This window comes from Cyrtonyx montezumae, unplaced genomic scaffold, assembly GCF_038088225.1.
Source record: "Cyrtonyx montezumae isolate F1298 unplaced genomic scaffold, pur_monq_1.0 scaffold_2, whole genome shotgun sequence".
In the NCBI taxonomy this organism is placed as follows: domain Eukaryota; kingdom Metazoa; phylum Chordata; class Aves; order Galliformes; family Odontophoridae; genus Cyrtonyx; species Cyrtonyx montezumae.
Window position 1 is genome coordinate 32932377 of NW_027071936.1, and position 16447 is coordinate 32948823.

At 34.2% G+C, this 16447-nt stretch overlaps 1 protein-coding gene across 1 annotated transcript in view; it reads left to right on the forward strand.

Moving 5' to 3' along the window:
- Positions 1 to 16447, forward strand: part of PRDM5 (PR/SET domain 5) — an 84000-nt gene that overhangs the window by 49008 nt on the left and 18545 nt on the right. Inside the window, exons 12-13 of the mRNA XM_065736834.1 lie at positions 4169 to 4329; positions 5666 to 5759. Coding sequence (XP_065592906.1) covers positions 4169 to 4329; positions 5666 to 5759 — 255 coding nt within the window. The remainder of the gene's footprint in view (positions 1 to 4168; positions 4330 to 5665; positions 5760 to 16447) is intronic.

Genomic DNA, 16447 nt, shown 5'->3' on the forward strand with positions numbered 1-16447 from the left:
AAGATATGTTTATTTAAAATAAAGAAACCAGCAAATATCAGTATTATATATTCAGTGTACTATGCAGTGATAGGTGGATTTTAATGTTCGTGAAATATCCAAAAGCAACATTTCATAGTACCCAGAATTGTAGATATTGATGAAAATTCCTCTAAAACACAAAAGCATACCTTTTTTTTCTTTTTTTTTCCAATAAGATGGGATAAGTATAGCTATAACCACCACTATTTAAGCAAATGTAAATACTTAAGCTTATGAGTTAGTCAGTCTCTCTTGGCACAAAGAAGCCTTTTTGGAGGACAAGTAGAAGTAAAATTTGAATGCAGTAAATTCTTCTGCCATCTTAGACAAAGCTTAATTGTATTTTGTATTTTTATTATTCACAAGGAAGATTCCTTTTTTTCTTATTTTGGAAATTAAAACGAGTAGAACTGGGCCATCTTAACAAATGGTTCTTAATGCAGCAGTATATGAAGCAAAAGTTTTATGGTCACACTGCATCTCTCATGGGCAGTCCTTTTATAAAAGAAGCGTTGAAAGACCAATAGCAAAGTGAAAGTCGTTAAAAGGATGAATTGAAGAACAAACTGTTCAATTCAAGGCTGTGGTTATAATAGGAAACTCTTGCTGTGTAAAAGCTTGTGTTTCAAGTAAAGAAGCAGTAGAATTCTTCTCTGAATAACATAACTCTGATATTAGCAAGTTGTGTTGCCACGATAATGAGCTTCTCATTTTTGAAATAACTCATTTATAGGCATTATCCAGCTGTATTGGATGATGGTGCCTATCAGCTCTGAATCATGGAACTATAAAATCAAAAAGGTTGAAAAAGACCTACAAGATCACCCAGTTCAACCATCCACCTATCACCAGTATCTCCCACTAAACTATGTCCCTCACTACAACATCTAAAATGTTTCCTGAACACTTCCGGGGACAGTGACACCACCATCTCCCTGGGTAGCTATTCAAGTGCCTAACCATTCTTTCTGAGAATAAATATTTCCTAATATCCAACCTGAACCTCCCCTGGTGCAACTTCAGGCCATTCCCTCTAATTCTGTTGCTAGTTACATGGAAGAAAAGGCCACCACAATCTTAATTTACTGGGATAAAACCCAACGTATTTCATAAAACTCATTATTCGTTTGTTCTTGTCTTGAAATTGACAAGAATATATTACATATGCATTTTTAAAATTCAAGATCAAATACACTGGCTCACAAGGCTGTATGAGATGTAGCTGATTAGAGTGCATAATATGAAGCAGTTCGCATGAGTCATTCAGTTTTCTGGAATTGTAGAGGCATAGCTGAACAGGATTTCATGTGTTGAGAAAGAGTTCATCCTCTTTATGTATTTCTTTTACAGTAGAGGAAAACTGTCCAGGGAAAGGCTTTTCACACTTTGATATTTATTTCTGGAGAAAAACACTGGAGAATTTGCTATGCTAGCACTCTCTTTCCACATTTGGAGATAATGATATTGTAATGTCATTTCATGCACTCTGAAAAATTTCCCTCTTTCAGTGGTTTCAAAAATGGATATCCTTTGTTGTTTATTTCCACTCTGTAGACTACATAATCCTGAAGAGAAAATGCATATATTTTTGGTAACTTTTTTTTTGTAGTAACATCTAAATCTAGCTCAATGCAAACCTGTGGACGGAAAGTGCAGAATGGAGCTACTATTTTTTTTTAAATGTATTTGATTGCTTTAATGTTATTCTTTATCTAACAAAGGCAGTGGAAGGAGTGATTCAGTCCTTAAGCAAACTACATGTTCTTATATTTACCCTAGGAATTTGTTTATTATAGCATGAGATATCATGAAATAAACTGTGGAGCTCTTTTTTTCTTGCAGTCTTCTTAATTTTCTAGGGAATTATAGCACTCATGTCTTCTTGTGGACTGATTTAGACTTTTACATTGTGCCATTCAGGAAACTTCTGAAACTCTTTCCATAGAATTGTATCAGTATGCTTTATGAAGTTCTCATGCATCTTTTATGGTTTTAAACAAAACAAAACAAAAAAGCCAGCAACTGCTCAATGAGCAAGCTATGAGTGAAGACAGTGTTCTGATGACTCTTCCATAAATAGCGAGATATAGAGTTTCTGATAAAAAAAAGGAAGCTGAGGGAAAACACTGTATATTTACCTTTATCCAGTATAGTGTTTGAAAAAAAACAATTGTAGGCTTCATATCACTTTGCATGTTGAAAGATTTTACTAAACTGACACCAGAATTTGGCTAAATACACAGAAGGCATCAGGGTTCTGAAATTACCTGAATTTGGAGGCCTTTTATTTGAAAACTGGTTCTTAACTTTTATCCTTTATTAGTTTTTGTTGTTTGAAAGTTATTTATTTTCTCAGATAATAATTAAAGTGCATTACTGAAAATTATAGGAATGATTATCAACAAAAATGTAAGATAAGAAGGACAAAACCTCCTTAAACTGAAAGGTTATATCTTCTTTAATCATAATGGTATCATATAAATTTGTGGACATCGTACAACTATTTTTGACTTCAGAAGGCATGATAATTTGTTCCAATTGTTTGGTATTGCTCCATTTTTTTCAATTTATTTTTGGATTTGGGGCTAAGTTACTAAAATTGAGACAGAAAGAAAAATACAGCCATCTGAACAAATCTGTTAAGCATAGAAATTCTTGTAAGATGTAATTTTCTTTAAAAGAAAATATTTGGATATTTTCTTTTGTCAAAGCAGTAAAAAATTTTATGTTATTTAGTAAAAATAGCAATGATTTCGCTTTGTTTGCAAAGTTGTCTCATCTTTCCAAGACAAGAAGTGATGTAGAAGAAGTTAACACTCTTAGAAGTGTTAATCCTCCATATAGCAGTGTGTTAAATTGCATCCCTGTTGATGTTGAAAATTTTTCTGGATAATTAGACTGGCAGTATTTTAGGGTGAGACAACTTATTCTAGTATCTTTTAGCTTATTCTTGTGTCATGGAAGACAAAACAACTTTTGTTACCAAAGTGAAAATGAATAAGTGTTTTGAGGTTTTGGGGAAAAGAGAGCAATTTTGGCTGATCTATAGTGGAGAGAAACAGTTTATCTAGACTTTGGAATGTCTGGGTGTTTGGTGAACTGCTGTGTTGGTGAGCCTTACTTAAAGGTATTACATCTGCAAATTGTAATAAAGAAATCATGTTTTTGAATGGTTCAACGTGCAGCATCTAATGGGTTTTAATATGCAATATACTGATGTCAATTTACATTCATTTTGGACTGAGGCTGGGTTTATTTTAAGATTTTTTGATCGATATCAAGAAAATAAGTTACCTCTCTCCATATATCATAGCTACTGGAAAAAATAGTTAATGAATATGTAAGTCTGTGTCTTACTCGAATCAGGAGATTGCAACTCAGAGATCTGTCTTGAAAAATAAGGAGTGAGCAATAGTCCTGAGATTATGGTGGTCTTCTTTTGTATTACAATTTCTGCCTGGAAAATTTTTTTGGGATATAAGAAGCCAATTTCCAGTTTAGACCGTGACTCTGGTTATAACCCTAAGCAACACTGATTTCTGAATGTGTGCCATGTTCCAGATGATTATTAAGATTTAATATTAATCATGAAGTTAACTAATGCAATAGCGAAATATAAAGAAGGTTCATTGTGATGATTTTTCTGCAGGAGAAGTTAATGTATCTTGTTTGTTTTTTGTGTTCTGAGAAGCCTTACACAGATTTTCACAGTCTAATGCTTCTTCCTTATTCTGAGGTACTCAGTTTTAAAAGTATTAGTAATATTAACCGTTTCTGTCATAACAATAACGTTATAGTTTGAGCTATAACACTTAATGAGTATTTCTCATTTTGAGAATTCTTTTGTATTCAGAAAAATATTTCTTATAATTTAAGTTTCAAATTAAGCCTATCACTCCTTTTTTTTTTTTTAATTTAATTTTATTTTTTACCACACGGACAGTTTATTACTAGAGGTACTGATAAAACCCATGTTCCTTTTCACTGGTAGCCATTTCATCCTTAGCTATACTTAAGCTCATGTTTCTGGCTATCTTCTCTCAGGACCTAGCTCTTCAATTCTTTTCCATTAATTTTATGAAATGATAAGCATTAGTGTACTTCCACAGGAAGCTGATATATTTAAACCTAATTTTCTTCTTTTAAGGTGAGAGAACCTTCAAGTGTGATCACTGTGATGCTACTTTCAAAAGAAAGGACACCTTAAATGTTCATATTCAAGTTGTACATGATGGACATAAGAAATATAAGTGTGATCTCTGTGACAAAGCTTTTGTGACACCCTCAGTCCTGAAAAGTCATAAAAAAGTGAGTAAAATCAATTATTTTTTATTTATTACTTGCAAGTTTTTAAGTAATGGAGTAAATGGTACAGTATTTTCAGTGCATGATTAGAGCAAATACTGTGCATTATCACACAAATCTCTTTTCACAGTTGATAGTAAATTGTAGAGGAGTCTTGTCATGCCTCTCCAACTATACCATATCTTATGGATGTGGAAACTTGTGGTTATCTTAGGATAACTCTTCCTTCAACTGCAGCAATAACATGTAACATGTGAGAGAAAGGTTTTATGAAGATCGTTTCATTAAAAAAAATAATTAAAAAAAAATATATTCTTTATATGGAAAGGTCATTAGAAACCCTCTACAAAGCTGTCATGACTATGAGGAGAAATTATTCAGTAGGTTGATAAATCTTCAATTAAGAACTTGGAAGCATTGTATACTAAATAAGGAGAATCCTTGCATTTAACTTACTTGAAGGTGGTCTTGCTTGTGACTGCAGAAAGTGGATGATAGAATTTGAAATAATTCTTTTTATAAAAAGCAGTTCAGCCCTAAAAGGTTGATTTGGAAAGACAGGCTCAGCTTATGATTTACACTTAGTGACAATCACAATGTCCTTCTTATGATTATTTCTATAAATACAGTCCGATTGTAGCATTTATTACAAACCCAACAGGATCCAATATGCAATTGGTATTAACAGAAATCAGTGAGTACTTGATCTTTGGAGTATAGCTGTCTATCATATTTCTGATGTCCATCGTATTATATCACTGATGTCCATTCATGTGAAAGTGTCAGAAGTTATTTACACAAATCTCCACAGAGACTTTTTGAAGCTCCTGTTCAAGTTATCAGTACAAAAAGCTATACTACACTTGGTAAAACTCTTAGCTAATTTAATAATGAAGTAAAATTCTGAGAAATTACAAGATTTTTAAAGAAGTTCCATGTGAGTTAATTTTATTAGGTAATCGAGTTACTGTTTTTAGTTTAGAAACCATTATCAGAGAAATCAATCTGAAAAATGAGTTTCTTAATATTTCAATGATGAGCATAGACAAAAGTGAATTGGAAATTATAATAATATAACTGTTATGGAAATTGTAAACTTACGAACTATAAAAACATTTTCTTTTTTTTTGCTATTAATAGTGAGATTAATTTAGAAATTATAGAAGAAAAATGAAAGAACACTAATTCCTTAAAATGTCTGTTTATGTGATGGAATGACATATATAATGGTTGTTGGAGAGAATAGTGGTCAATGTGAAATACAGTTAAGCTGTTCCATATTTTACTATTTGAAGGCAATGCTGTAACTTCCATTCTCATCTTTCCTCTTCTCATGTAGACTCACACAGGTGAAAAAGAGAAAATTTGCCCATATTGTGGACAGAAATTTGCGAGCAATGGAACACTGAGAGTTCATATTCGAAGCCATACAGGTACAGTGATATTTTTTGTAAGAAAAAATGTCTAAATGTATACCAAGGTATCTGTACGTTTGTCTAGAAATGCTTAGTTTATCTACAAACAGAAATTTACACACAGGCTTAACAGCCTGTTTTTCAGATGTTTTACCTGCTTAATGTGTAAAACAAGGTTTTATTTTGAACTATGATTATGTACAAATAGATATATACATATATATGGTTATTTATATGAATATTCAGTGTGAATTCATTCATTTCTATGCTTTGAAATTTTTAAACTCTGAAGTCATGTTATTGTAGCTTCTGATTTTATTGCAGCCTGCTTGTTAGACGAATTAGAATGTTCTACCTTTAGAACACTTAAGCTCTGAATTTATTTCCTGTTGCAATATCTGAGTCATTCTGCTATTGAGTTGGCACTCCTAAATCTGAGTTATGTAGCTTGTTTTATATTGTCACACAGATTGTGCTACTGTTTCTCATGTGCTTCTCTAAGCACACTAAAAATAAATTAGTGAAGTTGTCATTTAAATAGGTTTCACTTTCTGAGCTTATATTTTCATTTCAGATAATTGGCAGGCAAATGAAAGGAGTTGCTTTGTGATAATTTGTTTCCAACATAAAACTGCGTAGATTTGCTTTTGACAGCCAAAGCATCAATTAACAAATAGTATTTCTGTGACGTTCCAATTACTTCACATAAGCGTATTTGGTTTGTAGGAAGATGACAGAATTGGTGTTTCTAATAACTTGGCTTTATGTGGTTTTTGACATAAGTATTAATCACTTCAGTATATCAGGACCACCTGTTAGGATTACAGGTCTTTACTAATTTGATGTATTTTACCATTTTGGATTTGACTACTGTTAACAAATTTTGTGATCCTGTAGTCAATTTAAAATACTAAACTTCAGTTTAATTGTTAGCTCTTCATCTTTGCTAAATTTTATGTTTGGAACATTTTTCACTCATAATAACTTTATAAAATATTCCTATGAGCCTGTATATAAGCATTCTGCTCGTGTGGTTTGTATATATTGTAATCATTGACACAAAAGACCCTGAAAGTCAAACTTGTTAAGACAGAATCGCTATGCAACAGTTCTCTCTTCCATTCTTATGCTTATTCTTTCTTCTATTACTCCACCTCCATGACCTCTTTCAAAGTCTTCCCTGCATAGGTGTATTTCTCTTCAGTCTTCTATCCCATAAGCTGTAGTTTGTTCTTCTGTAGTCACTTCCTCAAGATGCACTGAAGAAGAGTGTGTGGGGGGGTGGGGTGGAGTGGAGTGGTGGGAAAAGAACCATGGAAACACAAAATACCATTCATGGAGCATGTGATAGAGAACTGAGAGGATTCTTGGGTACTGTGCAATTGGAAGGACCAGCCACTTTCACACTTTTGCTTTACAGTAAAGAACCACGTTGTCAGGAGTGAAAGGAAGCAATTTAATAGCACTGTTAGTCACTAAACCCATCAGTCCAGACTTCTAGGCTATGACTGGCTCAATTTCAATAGTGTGTTAATTTCTTTTCTTTTCTTTTGAGGCTTATTTTGTTAGTTTATTTATTTATATTTATTTCTCTAGTGCTTAAGGAAATATCAAAATTTTACTCTAATTCTTCTATTAAAAATCTCATGATCCGCGATGTTTTGTAGGTAAGCCTATTTTACTGCTTTTTTTTTTTTTGATCCTTTCTTTCTTATTTCATAGCTCCTTTTCTGAAATGTTAAGTATGGTTTCTGTGTACTGAGCATGTTACACATCAGTTTGCACAGTAGAGAAGCCCTAGTTTTTCAATCTGATAGTGCAGATAGATCTTGGGAAAAGGATTTATAGATGTCCAAGTGAAAATGCTTTTCACACATGTTCTGCTACCAGTTGCATTTAATGTTTCAGTGCTCTCAAGCAGATTTTGTTCAAAATTGGGAGTTATGCTAAGGTGAGTTTCATGAATCTACACACCAGAGAACTCTTATCGTGGGGATAGAGGCTTGCAGCATTTTTAACTATCATACCAGAAGCTGTACAAGATGACATTTTAAACTTACTTGTAGTAGGAAGACACTGAAGTTTTTGAATATTTTTGTGGATTAAATATGGTGGGAGACAGTACTGTGTTGGGAGATAGTGCATGTTTCAGTTAATGGAATATACAGTGTGAAAAGAGGTTATGAAAGAATCTCAGTGCAGAAAAAAAATGAAGAAAACTTTCAAGTCCTTTGTATAAAGAAGCTTGAAGTACTCCTTATGAAGAAAGTTACAAATTCAAAAAAAATGTCTTGCTAAATTAATATATAATGGCCAGTGTATAAATTAATATATAATGGCCAGTGGTCTGTGATAAACTGATCCTTTCCTCTTCCAGTCAAGTTTCTATAGTGTTGTCAATGGGATTTTTGATAGAGGGATTTGTCATTTGCATCCTTCACTCTAAGTATCAACTGATACACATTTTCACATATATATTTTTTTATGTCATTCTCTACAGTTCCTGATCATTTTGTGGTTATTCTGATTAAAGGTGGAAAAATGAGAGCAGGAGGAAATAGCCTCTAAGTTTTGACTTCCCAGGGGTTGAAAAAATAATTAGTAAGTTATACAGTGCAGTACTTTGTACTAGGGTTAGTGAGAAAATGCTTCCATAGGTTTGTGTTTCGCTTCAGAAGGGGAGGTTTTGACTTGTCCTCTGACTGAAGACTTCAGCTAACTTGTTTGAGATCATAATGCATGAAAATCAATCACCAAAGAAAACTGTTTTTTAGTGTGCAAAAACTTTACTGTATTCAGGGGATCTGAGTGAAATAAAGCTTTCTGAAGTATCTTGCATCATTTCAAAAGAAAACAGTACGAACGAAGTACTCATTTGAATGCTGTTAGTAATAAAGTTCACGATATTGTGAAAATCCTTTACAACTTCAGTTCATCAGAGAAGAGCCATGAACTTGTTAGATTCAGTGACGAATATTTCATTTAGAAATGTCGCTGTGTTGAGTACTTCATGCTCTTGGTGTCTATTAAATAAATGTATTGGTTTTAAATTAATCTATTTAAAACTGTGGACTCTTTTTTTAGTCAGACTTCAAAGTATCAGTTTTCATTCTGAATTAGAAGTGGAACAGTCAGCCACTGTCCATTTGCAAGAGATTATTCAAGTAAGCCTTCAGCTGGGAATAAGTTCTCAGTGCAGCTAAGCAGTACATCATAAGCCTAAAGACTGCAAAGAGCTTCATGTCATAGAGATTACTTTTGAGGTCCTAGTGCAGATATTTGTGTTATCGCATTTGCTGTGCATGTGGTCAGCTAGACTTTATTAGCTACTTTATATAAGAGGCTTTGCACTGTGTTTAGCAAATAAAACCAGGCAGAAGTCTTTTAAAACATGATACACAACTCTTTTTAGTTTTTTGGAAGGGCTGTTCAAGCTAAGATTCTTGGGAATCTTGCTCATTCTGCTTTGTACTCGTACTTATGTCATACTTAATAATCTATGTACAAAAAGACAAGCTTTTATTCAGTACACAGTGCACATTCTTATATACTGTTACTCACAGATGGATGCATGCTTCTTCAGTAAGCAATTTTCTTCCCTCTTTTATCTTAGAGTAACACTGTGTAAATGAGTCCTAACACTACTTGGCCTTTTGCAGAAACTGAGCTGGTTTGGGGTGAGTGAACATGTCTGCATGTGCATGTGTAGAGGGAAGTGGTTGATGTTTGCATCTGAACCTAACATTTTGCTCTGTAATTCATCATCTGGGTTTTCAGCCTTGGAATGACAGAGACAGCTCTCTGTAGGTCAGCTGAAACACTATAGCACATTCTCCCTCTTCTGTATCCTGTTGGTTTATGGCTTCTTAGGGTCAGAGGGAGATGGGGTTAATTCAGCAAAAGAATCCTCTGACTGTGATGTAAATTCCTTGGCTTGTTCATAAGTTGTAGAAAATATTCAATGGACTGCTCCTTGGGCTAGAAGGCTGTGGGCCATGAGGTTAATTACTTACAATGAAGTTTCAAGCAGCTTTCAGTGCTAGAAGTTATTGGCTGTGTTTTGTGCAGTTTTGCAGTTACCTTACATATAGGTATAAAACTCTGTTAATTGCTGTCTTCTGTGTGTGTTTGTGTATTTTGTGTATATATGTATTTTGTGTGTGCCTATGCTATTTGTATACGTGCTTTTTTCCTGCCTCATACCAGTACTGATTCTTGCCTAATTAGTTGTATCTTAATCCCTTCCATCTTTGGGATGCAGCACATCAAGTTGTGGAACAATGAAAGCTGTGGTAAAGCAGATAATATTTGCAAGTTTATTTATTTTTGATAAAAGATTTAAACTGTAACTGTCCTTTCCATGATATATTTTTCCTATTCCATTACACAGGGACTAGTGAGGGATAACTGATGATCATACATGTATTTCAGAAAATGCTTGGGCATTAAAACATAGGTTAAAACTGGAGGGTATGTAGCCTTATTCTGTATTTTGTTTCATTTTGTTTCTTTTTTTTTAATATTATTTTTTCACATAATATTTATTTGAAGTCCTGTTAAGATAGTAAAATAGTGACTTTGCATGTCCTGATTACTTTCTGAAAGGATTCATGTTTTCATTCTGTGTCATTTTAAAGTCTTTATTTGACGTGTTGTTCTTCCATGTAATGTTCTCTGATATTTGGAAAAAGCAGCTTTGTTTTGTAAGAGTTGAGATGGTTGTTTGGAAATTAATTTCCATGAACATGAATTAAAGATAATACCACAAGTTTACTTAAAAGCATCAAAAATCATTCAAGCCATCAAATTCCATGTCATAACATAGCATAGATAAGCTTACTTCTTTAGATTTCCATCTGCACAATAAATACTGTCTTAGAAGCTCATTGAAACACTTATTCATAATCCTCACTTATAACTATTGGTGCTCATTTCTTCTTGGGATGTCTCTTGCTCTGCATTGAGAGCATGATACAAGAGTCCTAACTTTACTGTTGTAATCACACTCTGCAATTTGATTAACTAGACATGTGAGCATATTTCAAATCATGTTTAATGTACAACTGAATAAAAGTATATCTCCAAATTTTGCACTCACATGTCAAAATTCCTAAGTAATGAAACCCAGTGTTAATTATGGAATTAAAATAAAAATTTGTGCTTATTAACAGTAATTCAGCCATCTGTGAAAATAAAAGACTTACAATTTTTATTTGGGGAAAATAGAGTCCAAGCACAATGCTGTTGCTGCATAAAGTATGTCTCCAAAATTTAATAGCTACGCAGGCTTTATACATGAGAAAAGATGTACGGCTAGGATCATCATTATAGCAAACTGTCAGCTAAATTGCCATGAAGTTATGTATAGTTTCTCACATTAAAAAATAAAAAGATAGGAGAGGAGGTTGAAGGAACTTCCTCTTGTATCTGAATCAAGTATGTGAAAAAATGCATCTGTATCTAGTCAGCAAACAGCTTGCACATGTCTGCAGATAGGTTGTTTCTATTCAGTAACTTAAAGATGATTTCTCTTTTATCTACTGAATTTAAAAAGAAGCTTGCAGAAGGCCTCAAAGGTAAGGATTCTGTATTTCTAAGCCTTTCAGTTTATACATCATTGTCCTATTAATCTCCAGACAACAGTTTAATCTTTAAAAGTACCTGTAAAGTTTCATGCAGCTGTCAGCTTCTTGTCTTCATGTATGAAGAAATGTTCTTCTAAGAGATAGATTATATGAGTAGTAGTGACATCTTTAGATCAAATGAATTATACCATCTGATATACTTGAAAAGATGTGGTTGACCTGAAGTCATAGATTTTAATGCTCCATTCACTTGAAACCAAATTGCTTACATCTGCTGACAGATGCAAATAATCAAACTGCTTTATTCTTTAAAGAGATGGTATAGGGTTTTTGTTTGTGATTAAGAATCCTTATACCACTATACAACTGGTAAGAGTGTAAGTAATTAATAGTGGTAGTTCATATTGTGTCTCTGCAGGTAACATAGGTATATTTAGGAGCAATGTAATAACCTTTTATTTGACAAAGTTCTCTACTATTCTTAATGATTTGTTTAGTTACAAAAAGCTAAAACCTCAATTATCTAATAATAATCATGATGAGCCAAATAGGACCTATTTACCCATAGTAAGACCGAAATAGTCAAATCCAAATTCTCTGAGTAAATCCTAAACTTCATACTTAAGAAGCTTTCTCAACTGTGAAAGCAGTGCTTCTGTGCCTCGAAGAGAAAAGGTACGTACAAGAAAGAGCACTAAAAACAAATGTGTTAAAGTAGTCTGGTTTTATTTTAGATGAGCATTAAATTTGTATATAGAATCACAGAGAATTATTCAGATTGGAAAAGACCTTCAAGATCATCAAGTCCCACCACAACCAAACCATACTACCCTAACTCTTAACAACCCGCCACTAAATCATGTTTCTGAACACCACTCCCAAACAGATTGTGGTTGTTTCTTTTTTCCTTATTAATTATGGCATTGCTATGGCATTGACTGGAAAATGTATTTTATTGAATCACGTACACGAAACTCTAATTCTCTCTTGTGTCCACAAAATACACAAAGATTGTGTCTTTGTTAGGAAGCATTCAGAATTACATAGACTTAGCGTTATTAATCATCAGAGAAAGAAAACCAGTTACAGAAATATTTGATTTTTTGTCTACAAAGTCTGCAAATTTTGTGTGTTTATTAAACATGAAGTTTCTCTAATCAACCCATACTTGAATACTGTTTTTCCATTTCTCTCAAGCAACCTATACAGAGCTGTTCTCTTCAGGCCAGGAATCCTGTTCCTTTCTTTATCTGACTGAGTGTAGAATTACAGGTGTTTTGGTGTTTCTGGGTCTTGTCTCAGCTGACGTCTGCAAGTATTTTATCTTTCAGATCATGAAGTTATTTAGTTCTTGGCATGTGAGAGTTACTCTTGTGTGGGTACTTTTGTACTTCTCTACTGCTTATTTTGAACGTTAAGTTTGATGGCTGAAAATGAAGCAGGCCAGAATTTTGTATTAGCCAAATCACTGCGTGCACTGACTAGTCCAGATTAGCGATGAAGCTTTTAAATAGCAGCTAGCTGCTGCAGTTGGCCCTGCTTCTTGGTTGCTGCACCGTTATTTTCCATTCCTACAACCCTTGGTTAGAACTATAAAAATTCCTTAACAGAACTTAAGCATTAAAAGACCTTAATGTTTAAGACTGTTCAACACTTTTGAAAATACTTTTCTATATCTAGAAAACAGCTACCTCTACACAAGAAGTAATTTATTATTTTGAGGAAGTGTTTCTTTTCTCAAAAGCCATTTGACATGCCATAGATCACAAAGGCGATTTAATTTACTGAATATTTTCTTAGTGTAAGTATTTAATATTAAATTTTTTCTGTCATTTTCTGCTTTAAGTCAAAGTCGCTTTGTTTCTTGAGTTAATACTTAATCTCAGTTATTAATGAGGTTAATTCCATTAGGAAGAAATTAAGTTCTGTGCATTTTAGGTTTTTTTTCTGTGTGTATATACAATGGAGTAAATGAACCTCTGTAGTGTTCCCTCCTCTTCTTTGATGGAAACTGTATACAAAGAAACAGCAGCTAAGGATAGATATGTGAAGTTGTGAAGTGCTCCGTATGAACAGATAATTTTCTTCAGCATATGTCACAGATTATAATTTTGTTGTATCTGTTAACCTTTTGCCCATCCTTACTTGCTGTTGAATGCTGTCATCACCACAGATTATCTCCAACTAAAAAAGGCCTTTTGCAGTTCTCTTTCTGGGCTGCCCTGTTGATCACCTGGTATGAAGTGTTGCATGTGTGATCCAGATGGCCCCTTTGCCTCCAAATTCTTCCCCTGGGGATCTGTTTCTTTCCACAAAAGTTGGGTGATGGTGAATTCTCCCTTTTTCCCTTCTCACCTACTCTAATCTTAAGTTAGGTGTTTAACTGGAGTTATACATTAACATAGAATACTGACATTTTAAAATAATATATTCAGATTTTTGTTTTTATAAATCTTCTTTTTAGTCCTTACCATTCAGCATCTGGAAAGGAGCAATGTTTAGAAGATTTTAAAGGTTCTGGGGGAGATTCTAATGGGCCACATTGCCACAATTATCTGTTAACTTTCTAAAGAAAACAAGCTTTTAAGTTGCATACTGTACACTAGGTCTGATGCTCAGTGGAATCATTTTCTAATGTTAGTGAGTGTTGACCGAGATTGGTGGTGCAGAGTGCCAGCATAAAATACTAGAATGGCTTTATTTGTTTTTAAAATTAAAAAAAAAAAATCCCAACAACTTGATACACACAGAATTGCAGGAGTTGAAAGGGACCTCTAGAGATCATCTAGTCCACCCCCCCTGCCAAAGCAGCTCCTTAGCCCAGGTTGCACAGGTCAGTGTCCAGGTGGGTCTTGAACATCTCCAGAGAAGGAGACTCCACCACCTCTCGGTGCAGCTGTGCCAGTGCTCTGTCACTGCACTGTGAAGAAGTTCCCACACACAGTTGTGCAGAACTTCCTATGCTTCAGATTGTGGCCATTTCCCCTTGTCCTATCACCACACACAGCCTCATCCCTTGACCTCCTGCTTCTTAGGTATTTATAGACATGGATCACATCCCCTCCGAGTCTTCTTTTTTCAAGGCTGAACAGACCCAGGTCTCTCAGCCTTTCCTCATAAGGGAGGTGTTCCACACCCTTTATTGTCTCTGTGGCCCTCTGCTGTGTAAATCACCTGTAAAGTGTGATCTATCTTAGTTGAGGTCATTGTTTTAAATGTTTTTGTTGTTTTTTGTTTGTTGGTTTTTGTTGTTTTGTTTGCTTTTTAATAGGGTTTCTACCTGATCTTGTAATTAATTGCAAACTACAATTTGGAAAAAGCAACATAGAGTTCTCAACTCATTCTAGGTATTGCCTTGTAGCAACTTTGATTGCAAACATCTCATAGAAAACTGTCTCAAGTTGAAATGGGATGGAAGATCCTGGTCTTTAAATTAAACTTTTTATGCCATACTGAAGTCCAGTAGATATAATGATCCCAAGCTAGAGATGTACGCACTTCAGGGGAAAAAAAAAAAGGTACTAATTCTACTGTGGCATCTTTTCAAATCAAAATCCCATATGGTTTTCCATTGTGGAATTGTTTTTTGTAATCCATGTATTAGGGTTAAATTTATTTTTGTTATGTTAAAAGCTTTGTTTTTATTCATACAAAATCTGGAAGTAGAATGTCTAGACTTTGAATTATATTAAATCCACTGCAATTTATCTAAGGATTATTTATTTGGGGCTATTTGTACAGAAGTGCCCTTAATGTGTTAAGCAGTTTATTCTTAGGTAGCAGGAACGTGACAGTCGGCTGTAACTCAAGAGTAGTCAAAGCATTTATTACTTCCATCTTCCTTGAATGCTTTGCTATTTCGATGTAAGTTGTTCTTAGTTATTGTTACATTTACAACATTACTTCTGGGCACGTTGACTGAAAAAGCTGTATTTAATATGCCTAATGGATTTTGATATTGTAGTATAACGGAAAGCCTGTTTCAATGCAGATAATATTCTGAGTTGCAGTTTAATGGCAGAGTTGTGAACAATAGTACAGAACGTGGACCTTTCTCACTCACATATTTTCAAAATGTGTATTTTCAAGATTAGATTGTAATAGTATATTTGAAGGTTAACATGTTTTCCTGCATGTTATCAGTATATGTAATAAGCAAAATTTAAAACAAAACCCAAAGGCAACCCTCAGTTGGTGAAATAACACTATTTTTGAAAACTTACCTTCATGTCCAGCAGAGGACCACAAAATGGTTCAAGGGATGGAACACTTCCCCTTTGAGGAGAGGCTGACTGGAGCTGGGGCTGTTCAGCCTGAGAAGAGAAGGTTCAGGGGAGACCTGAGAGCGGCCTTTCAGTATCTAAAGGGGAGCTATAAGAAGTACTGTGACAGACTCTTTAGCAGAGCCTGTTGTGATATGACAAGGGGAATGGTTTCAAAATAAAATGGGGGATTTAGAATGAATATAAGGTTGTTTTTTTTTTTTAATGGTAAGAATAGTGAGGCACTGGAACAGGTTACCCAGAGGTGTGGTGGTTGCCCTGTACCTGGAAACATTCAAGAAAACATGGCTGTTGCAAGCACTGATTTGTCTTGAATGACCCTGCGTTCATCTCATAAAATCATACATTTCTATGAGATAGAAGATAAGTTGCACTTATAAAAGATGTATGGACAAAAAGGAAACAGTTGATTATGTAAGTACAAAAGCACATATATGTATTTTAGGCATTGAACTTACAGGCTAAAATGAAATAAAATAAGAACAACAGTAAATTTATTTGGGATCATCTTTTAAGGTTGTTCTTTTAACAATTATTAATGACACAAGTGTGTGAGAAGTTGTTTGTGTAATTTAGAAAATTCGGGTGTCACTAAATGTCTATTCTGAGCTCATAGTCTTTGCTATGCAGTAAACTCAATTTCTGGACCAGTAGAGACTTGAAAACTTTCAGCACATAACAGCTGCTTGAAGTTGGTCTTTTTCAGGTGTAACAAGTTGATATGAAGTCATGTTGGTGCCCTCTACTGGCATCTGCTGAAAGCTCTTAAGGCCCTTCTCAGTCATGTATCACGATCTCCGTGGTTAGTTTCTGAAGGATGCTATTTATCTGCTTATTG